The 24,750-nt window shown below is 45.1% G+C and overlaps 1 protein-coding gene across 3 annotated transcripts in view; it reads right to left on the bottom strand.

Moving 5' to 3' along the window:
* Positions 1–2,563: 2,563 nt before the first annotated feature.
* Positions 2,564–24,750, bottom strand: part of LOC135365978 (rho-related GTP-binding protein RhoN-like) — a 30,774-nt gene continuing 8,587 nt past the window's right edge. Inside the window, exons 2-6 of one of the 3 annotated variants that reach the window (XM_064598622.1) lie at positions 24,614–24,673; positions 7,986–8,096; positions 7,281–7,368; positions 5,642–5,751; positions 2,564–3,053 (exon numbers count right to left, since the gene is read on the bottom strand). In XM_064598622.1, the coding sequence (XP_064454692.1) occupies positions 2,742–3,053; positions 5,642–5,751; positions 7,281–7,368; positions 7,986–8,096; positions 24,614–24,673 (681 nt within the window). In that variant the 3' untranslated portion in view covers positions 2,564–2,741. Of the gene's footprint in view, positions 3,054–5,641; positions 5,752–7,280; positions 7,369–7,985; positions 8,097–20,955; positions 21,142–24,613; positions 24,674–24,750 lie in introns of those variants that run through there. The other 2 variants (XM_064598624.1, XM_064598623.1) reach the window with 2 other exon arrangements.

Genomic DNA, 24,750 nt, shown 5'->3' with positions numbered 1-24,750 from the left:
TCTCTGGGGGTGCTAGAACGCCATAGAAGTGGTGATGTGTCCGCCTGCTCTTTGGGCTTTCTGGCTTACAGTTTTGGGTTGGGAAAGTCTCTGCTTATGCTACTGGCGTTGAGCATGTAAAATCACAGAGGCAAGAATGGATGGCGATGATGATGTGATAAAGAAAAAAATGGGATAAGAATGGAACGCACATTTTGTTTGCGTGATTGTGTGAAAACTGTCAATCACGGTGTCGCACACTGGTGCTAGCTTTCTTAATACCTCATCAGTTTTAGCCTTGTGTTCTTCCTTTTTCCTTTCTCTTCTTCTTTGCCTTCTCCGTTTCTTTTCATTTCTTTTCTCCCCGTTTTCTCCTTTTCTGTTCTTCCCCTTTTCCTCCTCCTTTTCTGTTCTTCCCCTTTCCTTTGTTCTTTGGAATAGCAAGCCGACCTCCGTCTGGCTGACCTTTCCTTTCTTTTTTGTAATAAACATATCCCCCCCCCCCCTCATGCTCGTGCGCCCAGCTTGTATACTACCGTGGAGGCGCCGAGGAACATTCGGTGTGCTTGCAACAGATGGCGCTTGCGCAGTCGATTCTCCACTTGCTGACGGCTTGATGAGCATGGTTGTTGTTGCTGGTTGTGGGCGGCTGTTGTGGGGTCTCTTTTTCACGAAAGTAGTATTGTGCACAAGTGGCCAATCAAAGATTAGCCTCAGGTTAGGTCCATCCGGTCACGCCAGTTTTCGGGTGACCACATACATGGCGACCGATGTGAAAAACGTAATTCTTGTGTGAGCGTCCGACATGCAAAACACAAAGAGAAGTGTGCAACGTATTTATGAAAATGTCAACCGGAATGCTGCATTCGCTCCGTGTATTTGGGTGCCTTGTGAATAGCGGGACCGGTATTCACAACAAATGGTTCCATATGCGTTCACATTGCTGCAGTATCTTGTTCATTGTAATATGTGATCACTCGAAAGCACCTGTGTTTGAGGCTTATTCACATGTAATAAAAGTGTTTATCAAGTCATAGATGGAGTTATGAAAACGCCCGCAAGGAGGGTCCGCGTGACGTTGAGAGCCGCCAACAAAAGAAGGTTATATATATTCAGCTCAACATCGGGCCCCAAAGGTTTGATGTTGTAGTGTTAGTCTATGTCGGTTGTACCTGGTGCTTCAAGATGAATATTTTCAAATACAGTCAACCCTCGATTTATGAACCTTCGATTTATGAATTCCCTCCAGCCTTTTTCGTCGCCACCGCCACCACCACCACCTGGTAACAGTGGTGGTTGTTCTGCCGAGCATTCCGCTAAAGCAAGAAACCTTATTCTCTTTCTCCAGGAGGCGGGTCTTACTCAACGACCCCTCTAACACTTTGCTCTCCCCGATGAACTCACGGACTCCCTACCTTTCTCCACCCTTCATCCTCCATCCGTATTTCTCTCTCTCTCTTTTTCTTTTTTTTCTATAGTCACGTGACGACGCCCACCTCTGTGTGGCCAACAACGGCGAGCCGATCCTGCGATTACCCCCCCCCCCCTCCTCTCTCTGTTGTAACAGTGAGGCCGACAACGGCGATTCCTTCCACCACCACCACTACTACCACCACCATCTGCTTTAACACTGCAGGGTTCTGATTATGGATGTCTGTGATCACCAGCTCGCCTGCGTCTTCGCGATCTTGTGAACACTCCTCGTGGAATACCCGAATAGTTAGCCTGATAGACATCTTACGTGGACACATTAGTGCCTATATACGTCACTTACCCTCCAGCTTGTAGTCACACGAGTGACAGATATACAATATCGTGACGTTTGTTTTCGACAGATCAGCCAATCACTCATAATGTCACCGCAGTCACACCCCCTCGAAGTACAACTGAATCCATCACGACCTTTTTCAAAATAGAAAAATTTAATTACACCTCACATAAAAAACACTATATATATATAAATTCAATGTACAACCAAAGACAACAGCTTTCTGCGGACGTACATCCGTAAGGCACGCGTAACATGAACAGCCACAACACTTCCCATTCGCCCTAACGTGTTGACACGTTTTTTGTGCGATGTTCACGTAAAAAGAAAAAACGCTCCTGCGCAGGTGGTATACAGGTATGCACGCACTTTTCATCGTGTGGACAAAAGATGCACTCACTCAATAAATTAAATGTTGTACTTGTTTTAGATTTGTACAGCGTAGAGCAAAACACACCGCTGGGGCATTTGAGACAAGAATGTGAGTTCGCATTTATGCATGAAAGCCTCGCTACTCTGAGGTGGAAAACTGGCAAACATAATGTTACCGTACACGTGTGCTTCATTGTGCCCTTATTGCTTTGCCTAGTAGGATTAATGTATCTGACTCACGTAGTAGACTGACTACCCTTTTCACGTATAGACGAAATCTTCTCTGCACCGTGCTTTCTTTTTCTTTTGTCTAAGGAATGGGAATCAAGATCATGGCATTTTCAGGCAAACCCTGTCGGAAAACCCTGTGGTAGAACTCCTTACGTAACTCCACTTTCCAAATGCTCAGAAAATGCACGGCAAGCATACATCAGGAAAGTTGTGTCATGCTCTGCCATAGACTTTCCGCACCGCGACTTTCACACCTTATGGCATCAATCTCTGTATCACACCGAAACGCACACGCAAACACAATGCACTCCGTACACAATTTTTCCGAGCACGCCAGTGTCTCTCGGAGAACATGACTAGTTCCAGAAGGTTCGCCGTCACACACGCACACTCACATGAGGACACAATTTTTGTGCTTCTCATGGCTGACTCTTGTGTTCCTGCCCAGCGTTTGAGACGAAGCTGTCTTCTGGTGTAGCCTTCCAAGAGCTGCTAGAGCGGCAGTGCGCCAAGCGTCCCTGACGCTACGAGGGGCACATCGGGCACTCGTTTCCACGTAGGCGGCGGCACCTAACATTTCTGTCGCCTCGAGTGCCTCGTCTGGACTGACGCAAGGTACACGGGGCTTCAGACGCGCATCGCTCTTGCATCCCACCAGGACAACGGCAGCCGAAGGGCAATGCTTCTTCACTTCTGGGTGCCACTGTGTTTGAAAGAAGAACGAAAGATTTATAAGACTCCGAAAGGTTTGAAGTCACTACAATGAGGGGTACAGTAGAACATTTCACAAGTGCTGCAGGGAAGATGCAGTATCGTCAAATAAGCAAAACAAAAAGCGAGAGGGAAGTGTCCACGATTGAATTTTTATGAAAGAGTTCGTGAGACAACCTTGGGTAGCTTTCGATGCGCATGAGTACATCGTTGGACATGACACCAAATGGGGTGTTTGCAATGCACACTGTGCTAAAGAAGCGCATGGAAGAGCTCGACAAAAAAAAGAAAGAAGATGTGTTAGGATGCATGGAAATTAGGATTACAAGCTCTGGAGTTCGGATTGGGATATTCGCGCAAAAGGTACCAGTGCAGTGCGCAATCCTGGTGCGCAAGAGTAGACATGTGCGTCCACGCCGGTAATTTTCCGTACGTCAACGTCGTGTCCAAACCGGCGCGCCTAGGGCCTCTTCGCACGTGTTTTCGGACGCGAAAACGCGCATCGCAGTCCTTTCACGGTTTTGTGCTGTTTTTGACTCCCGCCGCCGCCGGTGGTAAAATGGGCGTGATGCCACCGCGGGTCATAGTTCCATCGGCGCACACGCCTACGGCAAGAGAGCTTGCAACCTCGCGAGTCCGAAAAGTCGCTTCCCTCGGTTGCCGATTTGTGACGTCACGTCATCCGCAGGATAGTGAGGCGCGCGCAAAGTCTTGCTCCTTTCTTTCTTTTCGCAGTTGTATTTCGCGCCGCCCACGCACTAGCAGACGATTCTCAGCAGTCAATAAAAGGTGCTTGTCTGACATTGCATCACCACACGCGAGGAGCAGCCTGCTGGGTGAGATTGCCGCCGCTTGCGCGAGTTCCTATAAACTAATTTTCTCGAGATATTCATACTTCCAAAGGCAAATATTTGCAAGACAGTTCCTGAAAGCAGTATGCTCATATCGCGCGGTAAAGAAAAAAATACAGTAGAAATATGTTCCAAGTGCCTTCCGTGCTTGTTTAACACTTAAAGGAGTACAGAGGGCCATCCAAAAAAAATTCAGATTAAGACATCTGATGAAAGTGTGTGTGTCATTATACCGAATAGCGCGAAAGGTTTTGATGTGTGCAATTTGTTTCCCAGAAAAAAACTCACATAAACATAGCTCCGCGCCTTCACCCTTAACTCGCCACTCCAGCTATAACGAGGATGAGGAGGTATGATGCCACGTCACCGATGACGGCATAAGGAGACTCGTTCTGGTTTGCCGGTCAGTGGGGGTCAGCGCCTTGTCCCTTTGCCGCCGTAAACCTGTTTTGCCAGTTTTCCCGGAGAATTTGGGAGAGAAGGAGCGGCCGAAGCATTACCGAGCAAGGAGAAAGGCTTTATCAGAACCCCGAACACCCGAGTAGCAGACGACAGCGGAGTAGCAGACATTTCTCTATTCCAATCAGCGAGCGTTCTCCTTATAGCGTCAGCGCGCGGTTCCAGGCAGATCACAGGCTGGTACTGCTCTTCACCACCGTTGCGCACGGTCGCTTTTTGCGGCGTATTTCAGATTCAATTTCTGCGATAATTATGACTCCGTGGTGTAAATTACTTCGCATGGTGCATCTTACTAGTCTACTTAACAGTTTTATAGGAAGAAAACTGGGTGTTAAAAATGACTTCTGTGCTACTTTAACAGAGTAGCTCACGATGCTCCTGTGGAAATGATTACGTGTAAGATGCAGTGTTTGGGACCTTCTTGTTCCCGTACGACTTGGCTGTCGGCGTTGCCGTTTCAATGAACATATCGCATATATACTGGAATATATCGAATATATACTCCGCAATGGAAATTCAATCGGGGCCCGCTTACACGAACGTTGCGGAGATTTCTCAGTGGTGTGTTCAGTAGCTTCGGTAGTGCTTCGGGCACGCGTGTCCTCAACGTTGCTCGTGCGCGGAGCGCTGCCAATGCTACTGTGGACGGCTCTGAAGAATTTCCTCAACGTTCCAGCAAGCGAGCCCTAGCTGGTACTCTCAAGAACATGAGAGAACGGATGTTCCGAGGCTGGAACAATATAGAAAGGATAAGTACATCATTTCTATGTTGTTCCAGCCTCAGAACATAGGTTCTCTCATGTTCAACAGTTGCCGCTTGCGTCGACCCGTCGTATGATTGTGTGTATGAGTGAGAAAAATGTAAGAGTGAAAGGAGGATGAGTGAGAGAGAGTGGTTGATTTGTCCCTTCAGATGGGGACGCGCCCTTGGAAGTCGCTGGGGAGGTGTGTTAGCTTAGCTCAATTGGTAGAGCCCTGGACCGGCAATCCAGAAGAGTCCGGTAGTCCTACAGCTGGCTAACCTTTTCAGTGACTTCCATCTTGCATCGTAAACTCTCAAGAACAACGTGCATCTCTGGGATCCGAGTGCTTGACTTGTACCTACATCGTACTTTTCTCAACAAGTTGTCTTTTCTCGTAACTAATACAGGTCGGACGTTGGGTATAGTTCTTCGAGGAACTTCGTATCTTTGCAGCTGCATGGGAACATCGCTTACGAGTTTTTATACGAAAACTAACGAAAGAGGAAAGAATATTCCTCTGGACCAACCTTTTTGGTGACATTTTCTAGGGACTCAGGACAACCCACATCGAAGCAGAGAAGGAAGACACTAGTGTCTACGTACACTAGAGGCCGCACGTTGTCGTACCCTGATGCACCTGTGCGGAAAGACAAAACGGCAATTAGCGTGAGACATAGTGTGAAATCAAACGCGAAGATACATGATGCGCGTCAAAATCTGTGTTGAAGCGTTGCAGGAAACACAAACGCCCACGAAATCCTGGGCACTCGTCGACAAGGATGAAATAGCTAGTCCATGCTAGAGCTAGTATAGCTATTGTAGTAGTGCAGGCGGTATACTAGCAAGTACTAGGTAGCCGTGCTAGTCTAGGAACTAATGCAGATCTCCAATGAATCACTGTAGTTGTCCGTTTTGCATGTACTGTTCGGGACACGGTTGTCTAAAATCTCCAGCCTGTGACCGAACAGTCCCCTACCAGCCATGTCGCCGCACGAAGGAACTATACCAATACAGTCTCCGAGGTCAGGCCACGCAGCGCCACCTGTCGGGAGAGGCTACCATCGCATACTCGCGACGTCGCGTCGTCTACATACATCGCGTCGTTACATACATCGCGTCGTCTGCTAGGGAAAGTAGTCGAGCGCGGCCTCCCCTCGGGGAGGTTACGTATTGGTATACAGGGTGTGTGCAGAAAAACATGACCCGCATTTTTACATGTAACTCGTTGTCTACTTAGCCGAGGAACTTCCGGTGGCGCACGACAGCGTATTTATGCGTGCGAAAGCTACAAAAAAAATCCTGGAAGCCATACTCAGTGTAAAAAAATAAACAGAGCGCGAAAACATGGGCTTCCATGCATTAGAATACGGCGGTCATGACAGTGCATGGTAGTGCATTTCGGTCTCATGAGAGTTATGTGCAGGCACCGCTAGGGGTACTGCCGATGAGCATCCATGTGGGACATCGTTTCGATTTATGCACCGATAGCTCCCCTAGCGGTACTTGAACACAACTCTCCTACGTGCAACATGTTGCCCTTTCACATACACCCTGTTGTCCACCATGTTGCCCTATTCTGATGCACGGAAGCCGACGTTTTCGTTGTTCCGTTTATTTTTTAAGCTGGGTATGGCTTCCACAATTTTTCTACAGATTTCGCACGCATAAATGCGCCATCGTGCGCCACCGGAAGTTCGTTAGTTAAGTAGGCAACAAGCTATGTACCTAAATGCGGGTCACGTTTTTCTGCACACACCCTGTATAGTTCCTTCGTGTGCAACGTCGCCGATAGGGGACTGCTCGGCCACGGACTGGAGATTTTAGACAACCGTATCCCAAGCAGTACTTCCTCAAAGGCTTGTCTCACACGTACAGACCCGAAGAGCATAGAAGAACGATTATCATACAGGGTATAAACCGGGACATGACGTCACTCGCAGAGGGCGCCATGGTTCCTTGCGTCGACCAGCGATTATGAATCGTTAATTATCGTTACTAATAGATTTATGCAATGTCGCATGATAGGACATTGTGCTTGATTGCTGACCAAGAACCTGCTCCATGTTGGGAGTCGTCCTAGTATCCGGAAATGAACCAAGATGGTTCGATGCGTACGTGGTCTATTATTGTGTATGGTTCACGTGAAACAACGACAATTTTATTTACCTGACGTGTCCCAAACGGAGTAGTTGATGCGCTGTTCCCCAACGTCATAGGAGGTGGAATAGCGCTCGAATCCTGTTGGTGTGTACAACTGAAACGTAAGAGAATCTCACATGAAAAAAAGAATAAAAGAGTGCGTTAACACGTAACAAATATTGAACAACTGGTTGTAAACTGGCAATCGTTCTAAACGCATGCTGACGGGTATTGTCATTTTTACGAACTGTTAAAAAGCTCAGATCATTATTTTATACAGACATTTCTTTAAGTATGCCATTTATTATTTCCTTTTTCGTTTCGTGACTCGTTGCGCGAACACTTCAAGATTTTCCTTTCGTTTAGGTAGTGATTAGCTTCCCAATTTTTAATTTTAGTCTGGAACTTCGAAGCCGTCGATTTCCCCTGTATACTTGTCCAGCAGCTTCTGGCAACGACAAGAGCACGACGAGGAAGAAACCGTGACGCTATTATTAACACCTCACGTATTTAAACGTGAGGAAGCATATTGAAGATTTCTACAAGTACTGTACCGAGCTTAACAATCATCGCGTTTCTTATAGTCACGCTGGCAAGACGGAGGATTCGTGAACAGACAGCGTAAGATACCCTCACGGTACACTCAAATGCTGCTTCCAGAAATATACTTCCATAGCCAGTGTATCTCGTGACCCAAAATAGAAATGGAGTATCGGGTGCGCGCGTACTTACCTCTGTGAATCCGTCCGTGATAAATCGCGCTGCGAGAGAAGTCTTCCCGCATCGGGTGTCTCCCACCAAGACCACTTTCACTGGACATTCTTCAGTTGTCGTCGGTCCCTCCTGTTGAAGACAAGAGCACCAAAGAATAAGGAAAGGGCGTACATTGCATAGCTAGATAGAACATATGTGGTACAGATATATATGCTCATGTTGCTAATTGCAGCAGGCTACAAATAGCCAAAACATACTGAGTGACGGCTGTCGTAAAATAATTAGCTTCACACAAAAATATTAAGGCGGAATCACTTCTTCAGAAATCTAGGGGCGATTTTCGTTCGCACAAGACACATGAACGCTCTAAACGATCATCGTAATACAGCGAAACTCCTTTACAACGAAACTCAGGGGACAGCAAAAAAAATTCGCAGTAAAGGTATTTTCGTTGAAAAGGTTGCCCATTATTGGACCTATAGGGCTCCAGCGGGACCGCAAAAAAATTTGCTGTAGTGGTATTTTCGTTAAAAAGGTGTTCGCTATAAAGGAGTTTGACTGTATTGATACTGCGTAGCTTTTCTCTAGTCAATGACGTATTTTCTAGACGACAAGGGTGAGCCGTTGATTTCTACTAAATTTAAGTTTGGTGTGTCTCGAACATGTGCTGCCATCTCGATAGAGCGTCGAACACTAACATACTTGCGAATTCGGGCTCAATACAAATCAACAGGTAGCTGGAATTCTACAAAATGTGTCATTGACAAGGGTAATACAAGGAGAACAGGCCAGTACTTCTGTTTTGACGATATTTCACGCCGTTTCTGAGCGCTGTGCGAACAAACTTTCTCTATTGTCTTGCGAAGAAGTGATTCCCCCTTAATTCTGTTCGGTGCCAAAAGTCCCAACTTCACTATATCGAAGACCCTGCTGTCAAGACGATCAAGTGTAACTTTCAGGGTAGCTCTTTGTGATGCGTACCTATAGTACAGCGCATTCTATATACTCGCTATCCTCCATCGTTGCATAAACCGAACAACTCGATGAGTCGGCTCTGCCAACTTTATGGAGAAAATGACAGTCATCATAAGGCAACATTCGAGCGACATCGGTGTAAAAACGTCTAAACAGAGCGCGGTTGAGATTTTCGTGTTGTTACTCCGTTCCACACATAACGAGAGATATCACTCCAGAAAACTGAGATATGCACAAACATGTGTGGTCGGAATCCCCTAGGTATACGGGAAGTATCGCCGAGTAGGTCAACTCAAAGTGTAGGTTCTCTTACTTCTCCAGAACATCGGTATTTGACAGACACTGACTGCCTTGACGTCATCAGCAGACGGAGCGTACTAGCCGTCAATGAGGCTTGTTTGAAGTTTGTGACGTTGAAGGCCGATTATGACAGCCGCCGGCAGAATGTACAGCTGGCCGACTTTTGATCCAAAGCAGGACTCGACAAGCTAAACATTATGCATGTACATCGTACGCATATAGTGACACTGATTGTAGCGTAGCAATCATGAGCGCACACTGTTATGAGAGGAGACACTTAGCTCCGTTTGTGTCCCATTTGCTTCGGTAACCTTCGAAACATGATATGTCCCAACCGGAGATATGCCACAACTATAGTACTTTTCGTATATTTGTATTTTACTTTTCTAGGGGACCCGATACATATACACTCTTAAGACAGAGCTTCACCACATAGCACGCTGAAGGTCAACCGTTTGCACAGAATGACAACGCCATATCACTACTGGTTTGTAGAAAGCATAGGGCGTACGCCTTTTTGTGACAATTAACGTAACCGCGTAAGTGTCACAAAACGTCGGTCGGTCGGTCGGTCTGACGGTCATGTGCCCGTGAACAGTGCGCCGTACAGCCTAGCCTAGTCATCTTTCTTTCCTTGTTGTAGTTTTTCGTAGCTTTTTCTCGGAGTAGCAGAACTTGTCAGGTGACAAGTTCAACCTCTCCGTATTATTTTTAGTCCGTCCAACTCCAAACGTCGTATACGCCAACCGTTTTCAACAAATCAGGAGAGGAAACGACGTCATTCGGAATTATGGTTGGCAGTGTAATGCGGTGAAGTTGCCTCCCGCTTTTCTCCCTTTCTTTTCTTTTTTTTTTGTGTGTATTGCGTGTTAGCGCCGCGAAGCAACGGTGGCTACGAGCGGCGTACAGACGTGAACAGATGGAGGGAGGACAGCAGGAAGGAGGGGGAGACGGGGGGGGGTTAGTATGCGTCATAGGCCGACTTCAGGGGGAACTGTGCCGACATATTCGTCTGAAAAGCCTTCGGAAAACCCAGGGAAAACCTCAAACAGCACAGCCGGTGACAGGAATAGAATCCGTGTCACCTCCCAGTCTTGAGCACGACCTTGGCTATACACTCTTAAAAATGAACTTCACCGCATAGCACGCTCCTAGCCAACTATCATCTCGAATGATATCGTTATGTGACCTGATTTGCTGAAAACGGGAGGCGTACGCCTTTTTGTGACACTTATGCTGTTCATAATTGTCACAAAAAAGGCGTACTCCTCTCTTTTTCAACAAATCAGGGCAGATAACGGTATCATTCGAGATGATGGTTGGCTAGCAGCGTGCTATGCGGTGAAGTTCATTTTTAAGAGTGTACCGTCGCGCTTCAATGAACATCACCCAAATCACGCGAAAAGCGAGCATCTTCTAACGACACTCGAAGAAACCAGCTTGCTCCGTTACCTCCGAGGGACCTGATCGAAAATAACGACTGTCCGCGAAAAGAAAACGCGGTCAACGGCGACCCATGGAACGTGCCGGCTATCTGTCGTTTCACGGTATCGTACGTGCCTTTGGCATGCACGGTGAGGTACGGCTTCCCGCGTGTACGTTGCATTTGGAGCAGAACGTTTCCGAAAGAAACGCGTTTCGTGTGTCTCACTTGAGAAAAGGCGAAGAAACCTCGCACCAGGTCGTTCTCCATATTTTTCTTTTTTATACCAACCAGTCAAGGAGGCCGTTCACAAACGATCTATTGTGTGAATTGTAGACGCATTTCAAAAGCGTTTCCAAGTACACTTCGCGATGTCGGTAAGTGGGAGTTCCGGCGGTCCGGTAAAGGTCAAACTGCGAGCTTTTACTTCGATCTACTTCACAATGTTACGTTGCGTTTTTTGACGTAGGATCTGATGTGTGATGTGATGTGATTAAAAAAAAGAAAAGAAAAAGCATACTTCGTCTTTCCAGTCGTTTATCCGTCTGACACTTAAGGGACTAAATATGACGTTTTGGCGTCAAGGTTTTGGTGCAGGTTTAAATTAATTAAATCGACGTATATAATTTAATTTTAATTACCCATTCACAATTCTTCTATTAATATGACGGTTTGGCGTCAAGGTTTTGGAGCAGGATTAAATTAATTAAATCGACATAAATAATTCATTTTAGTTACCCAATTGCAATGTTTTATTAATAGACTATAATTAACTAAACGAATTAAATGACAAGCCTTCAAAAAGTACTTAACTTGTACACCCAAAAACTTCGCGAACCTCTGCAATGAAGAGAACCCCCTAAACCCCCTGTGGTCGGTGTCACGTTTCAAAATTCCTTTTTATGAGCGTACATGAATAAGAATATGTTGCCTATAAACGTTTACTCATATATGACTTCCATCTCGATTGTTTTCCCATGTGGATTCGAAGGTTTTTCGGTTGTAACATTGGATTGCGATGTTGAACGGGGTTGAAATTTGCCACGATGAAAAACCTGCCAATTAGAGTTTCATCCGGACGCAGGAATTTTCAACCTGAAATTTTACCCATGGGTAAACTTTTATACACTCTAAAAACAGAACTTCACCGCATAGCACGCTGTGCTGCAACCATTGCAAAGAATGATAAGGTTATCGCTTCTGATTCGAAGAGAGAGGGGGGCGTACGCCTTTTTGTGGCAATTTGGATATATGAAGATCGTCACAAAAAGGCGTACGCCCCCCTCTCTCTTCGAATCAGAAGCGATAACCCTATCATTCTTTGCAATGGTTGCAGCACAGCGTGCTATGCGGTGAAGTTCTGTTTTTAGAGTGTAGGTATGGCTACCCTGCATATCAATGAAAAGAAAACAAACGAGATGACATAATTAAATAATGAACATCACAGCGACGAACGCAAGACAGATCCAGAGAAAGATAGCCAAGCGCAAGCGCCATGTTAGCCTCATATCCCCTTTCCTATACTATCGTACATATCCTGCTTCGTGCGCCTCACAACTGTGCGCTACGTAAGCCCTCTGGAACCTTGGTCTTTATCCGCGACTGATAAGGATTCCCGTGTGAAACCGCAATCGGGGACAGGTTCCTCGATCGAAAGCGAACAGCGTCGTTTTGATGGAGGCTCGTTTTTGCCCGCGGCGAAAACGCTGACGGTGACCCCGTTCGATTTCCTCCAATAACGGGTCTCTCTAGAAGCAACCACCGCGAACGCAGCGCAAGACAAGACATCAACGGTAACATGTAGGTTTGCACACCTCGTCCGATGTATTGTATGGCAATAGCGTACATTGTATCCGTTATATTCCGCGCACTGCGCACTCTACACTCTTAAAAATGAGGGGGGGGGGGGTCGAGGTAGCTTGCCGTTGTTGGCCGCACTCAAGTGGGCATCGTCACGACTATAGCCAAAAAAAAGGAAAAGAAGGTGGGAGAAAGGGGAGTTGAGGACTTCAAAGTGAACGATTTGTGGAAAACTGGGCGCGTACGCCTTTTTTGTGACAATTATGAACAGCATAAGTGTCACAGAAAAGGCGTACGCCTCCCGTTTTAAACAAATCAGGGCGGATAACGATATCATTCGAGATGATGATTGGCTAGAAGCGTGCTATGCGGTGAAGTTCATTTTTAAGAGTGTAAGAAAAAAGGGTGTGAAAGGTGGTAACTTCTATAGTTACCACCTAAGTCAACATAGCGTCTGATAAAGGGTGTAAAAGGGTGGTAAAAGCAATTATCATATATCCAAATGGCTACAAAAAGGCGTACACCCCCTCACTCACCGAATCAGAAGCGGTAACCCTATAGGTAGCAGGTAGAACTTTATTAACTAACTTAACTATTACCTCCTAAAAGGTGTAACTATGCTCCACCCTTTTTTTCCAAGAGTGTGTTGTGAGTAAAAATTGCAAAGAAAATTTTGAGTTATGTATATAGACTAAGCGTTAAGGTAAAAAAGCAATAAGAACAGAAAAGTAGTCGCAAAATAATTGAAGAAAAGTGTACGTGACGGGGACGTTGGTCAGTTGCAGTCACCGAAAGCAACAATGCCAACTTCCTTATAAAAGAACAGGAGCCAAACGCAAAGAGCCAAAATACTTCGTAATTAATTCACTAGATAAGGCTAATTATGCATTTTCCAAATGGAGAGTTGCAGACCAGGAACACACTTGAGGAACACATGACCGAGGCGTAGCCGACGAGTTACGCTTTGTGTAGCTTCTTCTTGTTCGTCTTCTTTTTTGCTTAAAAAGAATGCCCGAAGAGTAATTCAAGAAGCACCACGTGACAACACGCTGTAATTGCGCAACTGTATTGGTACGCGTTCTTTATTATTATTATCATCACCACCATCAGCAAATTAAATTGAACTGAGTTGAATTGAACGAGGCGACTTATTATTATTACTATTATTTCGCGGGCTTTCTTGTTAGGCCGAAAATTCCAGTAGAGCGCGTTCTGTCTTTTTAAAAAATCCTCGCGTATATCAGTTTGAACACCCTATATAAAATGATAGAGGAAAAAATAACAAGATCGTTTACACTGCTTCCAAGATAGCTGTTTATCTTCCAAACAACACAATCACGAAATTCGAAATTAAAACAAACAGCATGGAAAGAGGATTATTGCCTGTCTTGGATAACAAGCTCGCGAGACACATTTCAACATAACCGCGATACACACACAGATCATTTACCCCCCAATTGCCAGTTGCGCAAGCTCGGCGCCGCATTGTGTAAACCACAATACAGCACAATAGAGCAGTCGTACGGGCTGAGCAACGCTGTCGCATGGCGTATCGCACTTATTTACGCACGCATTGCCACAATGGTTGCACACGCTCGAAACAGAACGCCCGACTCAGACTCAACTAACGAAAGAGCCTCGAAGAACAAAAAAAGGCCCTTGACGAAAGCCAGATAGCCCGCCGTCAAGTAGGCAACAATGAGAGCAAAAGGGGGGCCGAAATAGCTCTCGAACTATCAGCTCGGGGCTCCTGCCGACCGGATGCTAACACTTCTTTCGCAAATCACGCCGCTTTTGCGTAAAGTCATCCCCATGAGGGCCTCGGTGACGTCAAAGCTCTGCTGATGACGTTGTAACTCGCGAGGTGAAGGGGAGTTGTATACGACATGTCTGTTTTGTATCGCGAAAGAGAAACAAATGGGGCACGGTGTGAACGTACTATAATGATTTGAAGGAGAGCATTTCATTTACAGGTGGAGAGCGATATGTTTAATAGAAAGCGAAGAGAAAAGAGGAAATGTCAGCAAGGCTGATGCCGGCTCGCTATTCCAGGAAAAATTAAAACAAAGAAATTGAAAATAAACATTAAAAAAGAAAGAAAGAAGAGAAAGAGGTTCAATAATAAAGAAAGAAAGGAAAACAGTCAGTGCAGCAGTGCAGTCATTGCTGGGTTTCCGACTGAAGTGTCGTAGAGCTAATTATAAATGTGGGGACATGGAACGGTACAGGAAGGAGACTCAGAAGATCGCGTGTAAGAATACACACTGGGTATGTTTTCAGAGCGAGATTATACTGTAATGCTAAAATAGAGAAAGAGTGTATAGTTGACAAAAAAGCAACTGAGCACGACCATACCAATGGATATATACAGTCAAACTCCTTTACAACGAAACTCAGGGGACAGCAAAAAAAATTCGCAGTAAAGGTATTTTCGTTAAAAAGGATCTCTATTATTGGACCTATAGGCTCCAGCGGGAGCGCAAAAAAATTTGCTGTAGTGGTACAGTCAAACTCCTTTATAGCTAACACCTTTTTAACGAAAATACCACTACAGCAAATTTTTTTGCGCTCCCACTGGAGCCTATAGGTCCAATAATAGACATCCTTTTTAACGAAAATACCTTTACTGCAATTTTTTTTTGCTGTCCCCTGAGTTTCGTTGTAAAGGATTTTGACTGTATTTTCGTTAAAAAGGTGTTCGCTATAAAGGAGTTTGACTGTATATACTTATCAATGCTCATCTGCTTCTCTCATAACAGGACAGTTTGGTTCTCATTATCCTAAGCTGAACTTTTCAGCGCATCTTTCGTATCGGAAGCCTTTCGTCGGTTAGTCGAATCTTCAATAAGATCGAAAGAATCAGTTGAAGGTTTTGTGTCGGTATATAACATTTCATTTTTATGACCACCTGCTCGAGTGTATATAACGGTAGTTACGATGACCGCTTTCTACGCAGAGACTGGGAACTGATGCAGGTTCGAATCCCCCGCTCCGGCTGTGCTCTCTAATGTTTTCCCCTGGATTTTCCAGATGAATGTCGGCACAGTCCCCCCTGAAGTCGGCCCAGGAGGCATACTAACCCCACTGTCCTCCCACTCCTGCCTGCTGTCCTCTCTCTACCTGTCCACGTCTGTACGCCGCTGGTAGCCACAGTTGCTTCGCGGCGTTAACACGGAAGTAAAAAAAAAAATGGCCCGTTTAGCAGATATCATCAGGTAGTATACAGTCAACCCTCGATTTATGAACACCCTCGGTTCCCCGAGAAATCGTTCATAAATCGAGGGATTCATAAATCGAAAATTCCGTTAACTGAGTTCTATCGAGCAAATCGAACAGTATTTCCGAGTTGGGATTGTGTTTATAATGCCATATATTGTGCAATTTTGCTTTTGACCATGCCTTCTGCTGTATCAATCTCACATAGAACAGACGTTAGCGCATTCACACTCTGTTTATTATGCAATACTAAATTGTTTAATTTTGCTTTGGACCATGCCTTCCGCTGTGTCAATCTTGGAAAGAAGAGATGTCACCATATTCGCACTGGACCGGTCTCGGATTTCCTCCGGGATTTTTAACCTCCGTTTATTAATCTCCGGGTGACAGCGACCACCTTACTCATCAACTGAGGTCAGGAACACCTGGTCTCACCTTGTGCGACCCCGGAAAACCCGTTTGTTGTTCGGATTTCGAGGGGTTAAGAACCGAGGCTGCAATACCTGGAAAACGTTTTGTCCGTTCAGGCGTCATTCATAAGACCACGAAATAATCCCTTTGAAGGTTTCTGTTGACCTCGGGACGGTCCGTTCATAAATTGAGGGCAAAAAAGCTGGGCAACTCCTAGTTGGTTCCCAGAAATTCCGTTCATTATTCAAATATCGAGGTTCATAAAACGAGAGAAAAATGAATGGAAAAAGTTTGGTTCCCAGTGCTCGCGTTCATAAAACGAGGGAATTCATAAATCGAAGGTTCATAAATCGAGGGTTGACTGTATACCTGCACATTATGCCTAAAGAGCACTCTAAAAACTGAACTTCACCGCAAAGCACGCTCTGTGCCAACCATTGCCACGAATGATAGCGTTATCGCTTCTGATTCGAAGACAAAGGGGGGGGGGGCGTACGCCTTTTTGTGTCAATTTGGATACACGATAATTGACACAAAAAGGCTAACGCTCCCGTCTCACCTCGAATCAGAAGCGATAACACTATCATTCGTGGCAATTGTTGGCACAGAGCGTGCTGTGCGGTGAAGTTCAGGTTTTAGAGTGAGGTAGATATAGAGATTGATTCAAGATTTAATTGAAAAACATTAAGAATGAAAGTGCCCGAGGACAGACCAGGTAGACCTTCAATGCACAATCTGCTATTAAGTCCTTCCACCAATATACAAAGGGCATATAATGCTTCACTGCGTCCGATTCTCTTTGCACTCTTCTTTTAGAAAATAGCCAGCCACCCCTCATCGCCGATTAAGTCCCACACACCTTTTCCACATCTACGAAAACCCAGGAAGTCTACACAAGCCCATCTGCCCGTGAGATCCCCTGCTGGCAACGTCCTAAGACAGATGATGCTTTCGAAATCAGAGCGTGGAGGACCTCCGCGAACAGCACACCCGCGGGAAAGGACAACTTCTATTTCAGTTCACGCTTGGAGAGCGAACTTATACTGTGTATAAATATATCCTCACTGAGCATTACAATGACCCCTGCGTCAACAAGGATGACGGGTGTTTTTAGAGCCACGTATTTTTCTTCTATCAGTGGAGAGCATGAACCATAAACTGAACGAAGCTGCAGGAACGTGCTATGGAAAGTAGCGATTTTCTAACTCCAATCTAATCTAATCTAATTGGAAGTATCGAAAGCCGTGGCTAGTGCATAAACGGACGAGTACAACAGTAAAAACACCACCGTCTAAAATTAGCTAATGTCTGCCCCATTTTAGTACAAATACACTTTAGGAGTCCGTCATTAAGATAGCTACTATCATGGGGTTCCACTGGAACTGTAAAAATGTTGTAATTTGGAATAGCGATAAATATCGATATCTGAAACCGAATATCGATCGACACTGATTACGATTATCGATTAAAAAGATCGATATTGGTCTCTATACAACTATATACATCCAACAGGAAACTATCGATATCGCATAGATGTCTATCGACGCTCGATAAAATAACGATATTTTTAACATCGATAACATCGATTCGGAAATATATAGATATTGTTCCATTTCTGGGCCTCATAATATATTACCGGGGACAGTTGATTCTATCTGAAGCTGTACAAGCACCGACAGCAAACAATAAATAAATAAATAAATTGAATTGAATTGAATGCTATACATATTTCGTTGCCGGCACATTTTCTTCCCTCATTCCCACTCATTCATTCCTCATTCCTCATTTCTTACCACATTTTCCCTCTATTGTTAACCCCTAAAGCATTATGCTCACATAAACACGGTAAACTGAATATATTACTGTCACTGATACATCATTACAAATGTCACTTTTATGGTAACACGTAACAAGAAAACTTTCGACGAGAAAATATTTACAGTTCCTTGTTGCAGTTCCTCGTTACAGCTACATCCTCCATTTGGTGAAGCGTGGGGTCATTGCCCTGTTTCTGTTTCTGGGAGAAAACTTCTGCATGTTTGTTTATTCCCACGTCATCCAGCGTGAAAGTGGGATATAGAAATCGTCCGCCGTCAAAGTTAGTTTTTGCCTGAGTCTACTGGAGACAGCAGACTGTTTATGTTCACAAGTGTCGCTGGGGATGTTGATGAATTAGTACTGGAAGAGGGAGAATTGCGAATCTGGACGTGCTGCCGTGAGAGCTACGCTCGTGGTATACGCGTTCGGTTGAGAGCCAGCATGGAAACAGATGCATTTTACAAAACGATCCCATTAAATATTGGACCATCTTGGAAGAGCAGTTACACGTTTTCATAACTGCAACTTCACTGCATAACACACTCAGAACCAGCTGCCGTACAGGACAGTATATCGCTTACTTTCATTACTTGCGGAAAGCACGGGCTGTACGCCTTTTTGTGGCAATTAATGTGACTTTATATCACAAAAAGGCGTACACTCTAAAAAACAGAACTTCGCCGCATAGCACGTTGTGCGTCAACCGTTGCCACGAATGATATGGTTATCGCTCCTAATTCGAAGCGAGAGGGGGCGTACACCTTTTTGTGGCAATTTTCGTGTATCCAAATTGCCACAAGAAGGCGTACGCCTCCCTCTCTCATCCAATCAGAAGCGATAACTTTATCATTCGCGGCCATGGTTGGCGCAAAGCGTGCGATACGGTGAAGTTTTGATTTCAAAGTGTACGGCCCCGCTCTTTCTTCATATCAGAGATGATAACTGTACACTCTCCGACCAGAACTTCACCGCATAGCACGTTGTCCGCCACCCATTGACACGAATGATAGGGTTATACCTCTTCTGATTCGAAGAACGAGGGGGCGCACGCCTTTTTGTAGCAATTTGGATGTATGATATTTGCTACAAAAAGGCGTACGCCCCTCTCTCGCTTCAAATCAGAAGCGATAACCCTACCATTTGTGGCAATAGTTGGCGCCACAACGTGCTATGCGGTGAAGTTCCGTTCTGAGAGTGTATAATTTGGGTGCACACGTTGGCACAGAGTGTTGTATAGTCCCGTTTTAAGAGTGTAACGAGTTAATTGGGAAGACTCAACAGCACGTACCCGCAATTAGCGCTATATTTCGTGCCCTTGGAGACTACACGTCGGGAACGTTTATCGCGCCAACAACTCTCTTCCCAATAAGTAAAATACAGGACTCTTCGAGCTCACTTCATCGGGTACGTTTGTGTTACGAGGTCACGTTCCTTGAAGGCCTTCAATGGTAGATTTTGTAACCGGTAATAACCGGCAAAGCAAGCCGTCAATAAGGGTCCTATATGACGGGGCCCTAGGATATAGAGTTCGAAAAAGGAATGCGCGATTGTGACACTTCCTCCCCCCCCCCCCCTCCTCGACGTCCTGCACACCGTTAAAGTTGTACTTCGTAGCATAACGCCGGTCTGAGTCGACCGTCATCTAGAAGGATACCGTCCTATATATACCCTTCCTTGTTGCATAGAGGTGTTATAGTGTATATGTAGTTATATGTACTTACTATAGCAGGTGTTATAGTATTCTATTGATCGTTCTGGTTTCATAATCAATCAATCAATGCTGTAGGCCGTAATGCATGTCACTGATTGACTGCATATTTCAGTGAGCATTGTGTACTTATTCCACTGTGCATAGTGCACATGCATCCTTTCGGTCACATCTCCATGACAAGTAATTTTTCTCTATGTAGGTGAATGCCTTCTTTTGGACACGTCATGCAAAACGCGAAGAGTTCAAATCGATCACATTATCAATCTATGCTAATATGCTAACCTATGCTAACAGCTTGTGTGCACGGGCGCTCACACGTCCCCAAGTATACTGTGCACAAGATATCCTCAGGATACGATAATAGAAATATTTGGATACGGTTGCGTCAGCTTCAAAACGGCTAACTAAAATGATAGCATAGCAACGATATTTGTGTCCTTCCTTTTGTGTATTATTTAAAAAAAAAATTCTTTTTGGGAAACATACGGAGCGTCAACGACACTGCATGCCCACTTCATCGCATAGCACGTTCTGCGCCAGCTACGTATGATAGGGTTATTGCCGATTCGAAGAGAGAGGGGGGGGGGCGTACGCCTTTGTGTGTCAGTTATCAGTATCCAAATTGACACAAAAAGGCGTACCCTCCCCCTCTCTCCCTTCGTATCAGAAGCGATAATCCTATCGTTCGTGGGGACGGCTGGCGCAGAGCATGCACTCTTAAAAATGAACTTCACCGCATAGCACGCTCCAAGCCAACCATTATCTCGAATGATATCGTTATCTGCACTGATTTGTTGAAAACGGGAGGCGTACGCCTTTTCTGTGACAATTATGAACAGCATAAGTGTCACAGAAAAGGCGTACGCCTCCCGTTTTCAACTAATCCGTGAAGATAACGATATCATTCGAGATAATGGTTGGCTAAGAGCGTGCTATGCGGTGAAGTTCATTTTTAAGAGTGTGCTATGCGGTGAAGTTCTGTTTTTAGAGTGCAAGGAAATCAAGAAGGACAGAATACTCAGGAGCAAGACGTATAGGACTTGGCGAAACCTCCAAAGCGGTGCTGCCAAGAAGCTTTTCACGACAAAAAGAAGAAGAAGAAGAAAATAAAGCCGTGACCGGCGAAGTGGCGCGTCCAACTGAACAACCTTCAATGCATCCTGCAGAGGTAAAAAAAAAGAAAGCAAGAAGCCCTGCCCACATTCAACACAACACCCACAGCACGCGCAATCAACCTCAGGCAGTGAACCAAAAAACAACATACCCCACGGACGGCACGTATACCCTCCAAGAAAATATCCCCCCCCCCCCGCCCCATAGCGTGAATGACTCACGTGTCTGACGTCCCCAAGCGACGAAGCCCTAGCGACGTCGTAGCGACCACGCGACGACTTGGCCAAACCCATTCTGAATCAACGGCGAGAACGGCATAGATCCTCGACAGCAGCAGGAAAGAAACAGGTTAATGGAGAGCCAACGGAGCTCGCCCAACGAGATTCTGCGCTTAAAGCGCTCGCTTCTATTGTCCTGGCGCTGCGGGACGGTAACTGACGTTAAGACGCATACCGAGTCACGCTATTGTGCGTCAATGGGAGTAACGCACTTGCTTTCGTTGCTCCCGCAAGGACGAAAGAAGGGCGGAGGGGGTTCGTGAAATAATTTCTAAGTTGTGTCTATGTATGTGTGCACACTATTAGAAATGAGCTTCACCGCATAGCACGCTCCTAGCCGACCATCATCTCGAATGATATCGTTATCTGCCCTGATTTGTTGAAAACAGGAGGCGTACGCCTTTTCTGCTACAATTATGGAGGACATAATTGTCACAAAAAGGGCGTACGCCTCCCGTTTTCAGCAAATCAGGGCAGACAACGATATCATTTGAGATTATGGTTGGCTAGGAGCATGCTATGCGGTGAAACTGATTGGGCTTAGTAAGTGTGCTTATGCGCTTTAAAAACAGCACTTCACCGCATAGCACGTTGTGTGCTAACCGTTGCCAAGAATGATAAGGTTATCGTTTCTGATTCGAAGGGAGAGGGGGGCGTACGCCTTTTTGTGGCAATTTTCATATATCCAAATTGCCACAAAAAGGTGTACGCCCACCTCTCTCTCTTCGAATCAGAAGCGATAACCTTATCATTCGTGGCAATGGTTGGCGCACAGCGTGCTATGCGGTGAAGTTCTGTTTTAGAGTGTGACGCTTAAAGGGGCTGTAAAGTGAAAAAAAGAAAAAAGAAACAGTTCTCGGACAAGACAACAACTTGTTTCATTCTGCGAGGAGCAATTTTTTTGCAATCACTTCTGATTTGAGGAAAGCGAGGGGCATTCGTCTTTTTGTGACAATTGACATGACTGCGTAATACCCTAGCCACCACACGGCAAATTTAGTGCATTATAAACCGAATTGCAGTAACCTCACCTCCCAACCAACCGTCATCTCGCATGTTGAGAACAGGAGGCGTACGCCTTTTCTGTTACAATTATGTCCGGCATAATTATCACAAAGAAGGCGTACGCCTCCTGTTTTCAACAAATCAGGGGAGCGAACGATGTCCCGTGTGGCATCGTTCTTTCCCCTCATTTAGTGAAAACGGGGGCGTATACTCCCTTTTTGTGGCATTGTGCAGTTCGTAATTGCCACAAAAATCGCGTACGCCCCCCGTAGTTTTCATGAAATCAAGGGAGAGATCGTTGTCATTTGGTATGGTGGTTGGCTAGGAGCGTGCTATGCGATGAAGCTCTGTTTTTAGAGTGAGAGAGCACAACATGAAGGAGTGTGTGTGTGGGGGGGGGGGGGGGGGGGTTAGTACGCATCCTGAGCCGACTTGGGAGAGCTGTGCCTACATTCGGCTGGAACGTCTGTCGAAAACCCCATGGGAGAGGGTCACGCGGGTCAGTTTTATTTGTGCAAATCAACAACAACAACAACAAATAAATTAATGATGATGGATAAACGTGAAAGGACGTACACAGAGACGGACGAACGAGATAAATTGAACGTGACACTATAGTCCCGATATGAAGTAACGTCATGAATATCTGTAACAAAGTATGATAACGTATCGCATTCAACCGCACTCTGAAGTAGTTGATTCTAATCCATTATGGCAAGGAGGCGAAAGCCGCAATCTATCTCGTTGTATGAGAAAAGAAGAAGAAGAAGAACTGCACGAGTTAGGTCATTCATCATTGACCAGGATAATTACAGAAGTCGAATATACCGTTCCCATAGTGGCAAGCGGAAAAAAAGACCAGCTTACAAGAGAAGCGGGCTAACCTAGAATTAACTTCTCCCGCAACCATATAATTATTTCCTGGTCCCAACGGAGAACACGAATCGTATTATGAATCCCAACTATATTTATATCCTTTAACGTAGGAAATTATTTCATCGTTGATCATGTAGGAATAACCTACACAGGATTTCCTGTGTGAGCGACGCACATTTTGTCGCTATGCGAGCTCATAACGTTTAATAAATTGCTCCATAACGACAGAAACCGCTCAATAATCTTGAATATTTGTTCAAAATTCGGTTCACCTGAACAGAATTTCGTCATATGGAAGATGCACAGCAGCTCGGACGGTGGACGACAGAAAAAATAAAAAAAAGAAAGAGGCAAAAGACGATTTTTTACGACTTTGAATTAAGCTGTGAAGTCTAAATATTTTACCCCGGGAACGAAGTTTTGTCTGACAGCACTATTTGCACGACCGGCGAATGGCACGGCAACCTTTATTCGTTCGGACAATCAGATAAAGTTTATAATTAGCAACTCATCGGTAATCGTAGTTGTAGCCTTTCAAAAGCAAAGGAGGCTGGGACGTCGTCTGCTTGGACAAACTCGATTATCGCATCCGATATTCGTATCGAAAAGCACGCTGTTGAACACAGTCCCAAAATAGCCCGGCATCTTGGTCCAATATTGGCTGGATATTGGACCAAGATATTGTACTTCTTTGGGAGTTGCTGCACAGTAGCTGCGAACACAAACGGGAGCACTTTTCAACAAGCTTCATCAACATTGATGGCTAGTAAATGTTATATGTACGTAGATAATCATTTTTAATCAATCATATCAGTCAATCCTCTTTCGTTCAGTTTCCGGACCTCGAGCCGTAAAACGCGAAGTTCGGTGTCTGCGCGAACAGCGCCCTCTTTCTTGTAAATTACGCATTCCCTGGCATATATAACGAAGTCACAATAGATGACGTCACGTCAACAGATACACATCCTCTCTCTCTCTCTGTCTTGATTTTTATTTCTTATTATTGTCCGAGACACCAATAATGTGTCATTATACAACCTAAGTTCATTATACCGCGACACACAAGAAAAAATCTGATGATACTAAAGACAGCATGCAGGAAGAAAAAAGAAATTGAAAAATACGGACAAGGCTATTGAGGTTATAATTATAATCCGTCGAGTTACACTGTTCCTATATCTAATTTCAATCCATTAAAAGTCCTCTGAACACGCACTTAGACTGAGATTATCCGTAAGAAGTGAAAAAATACGACCAATGCGAACAGGGAAGACGAAAGGAACGATTTCCAACGCAATGAAAGACACTGTCCCCACATATACACTCGCATAATTAACACGAACTAATGTACCTGACGAAATGTAGCACGGAAGAATATGAACAGCACCTTTCACCCCTTTGAAAACTTCCGTGACATAAATTCTGTTAAAATTACGTCTGTTCTCTAAAATCGCTAAGTTTCAAAATTCTACCGAACATTCTGCAACGTCATAAATCCCCTCCCCCACCCCCAACACACGAACCCCCCGAAGTTTACCGGTTTCCATGAACGTTTGCCAACGTGATCGTGCTCTCCGTAACATGACCTTCGTGTAAACGGCCAGGCTCGTTACCTACACAGTATTTTGCTTCCGGACAGCGCGAACCCTTTGTTTGCTTCATATCGGTTACGTTAGCTGGAAGAAAAAAAGAAAAGAGAGGTCGTAAACGTGTACTTAACTCCTTCGGCAACGTGCAATCCACATTCTTGAGACGACGCCTCGGTGGCAAGGACTTGCTCCTTCGAAAGAAGTATTCCATGTGTGAGTGCGTTCTCTAGCTGCAGTTATCGGAAATGCGCGATAAGGATTTATTTGC

The sequence above is a fragment of the Ornithodoros turicata genome, chromosome 8 (assembly GCF_037126465.1).
Source record: "Ornithodoros turicata isolate Travis chromosome 8, ASM3712646v1, whole genome shotgun sequence".
Lineage (NCBI taxonomy): Eukaryota > Metazoa > Arthropoda > Arachnida > Ixodida > Argasidae > Ornithodoros > Ornithodoros turicata.
This window is presented reverse-complemented; position numbering and strand designations above follow the sequence as displayed.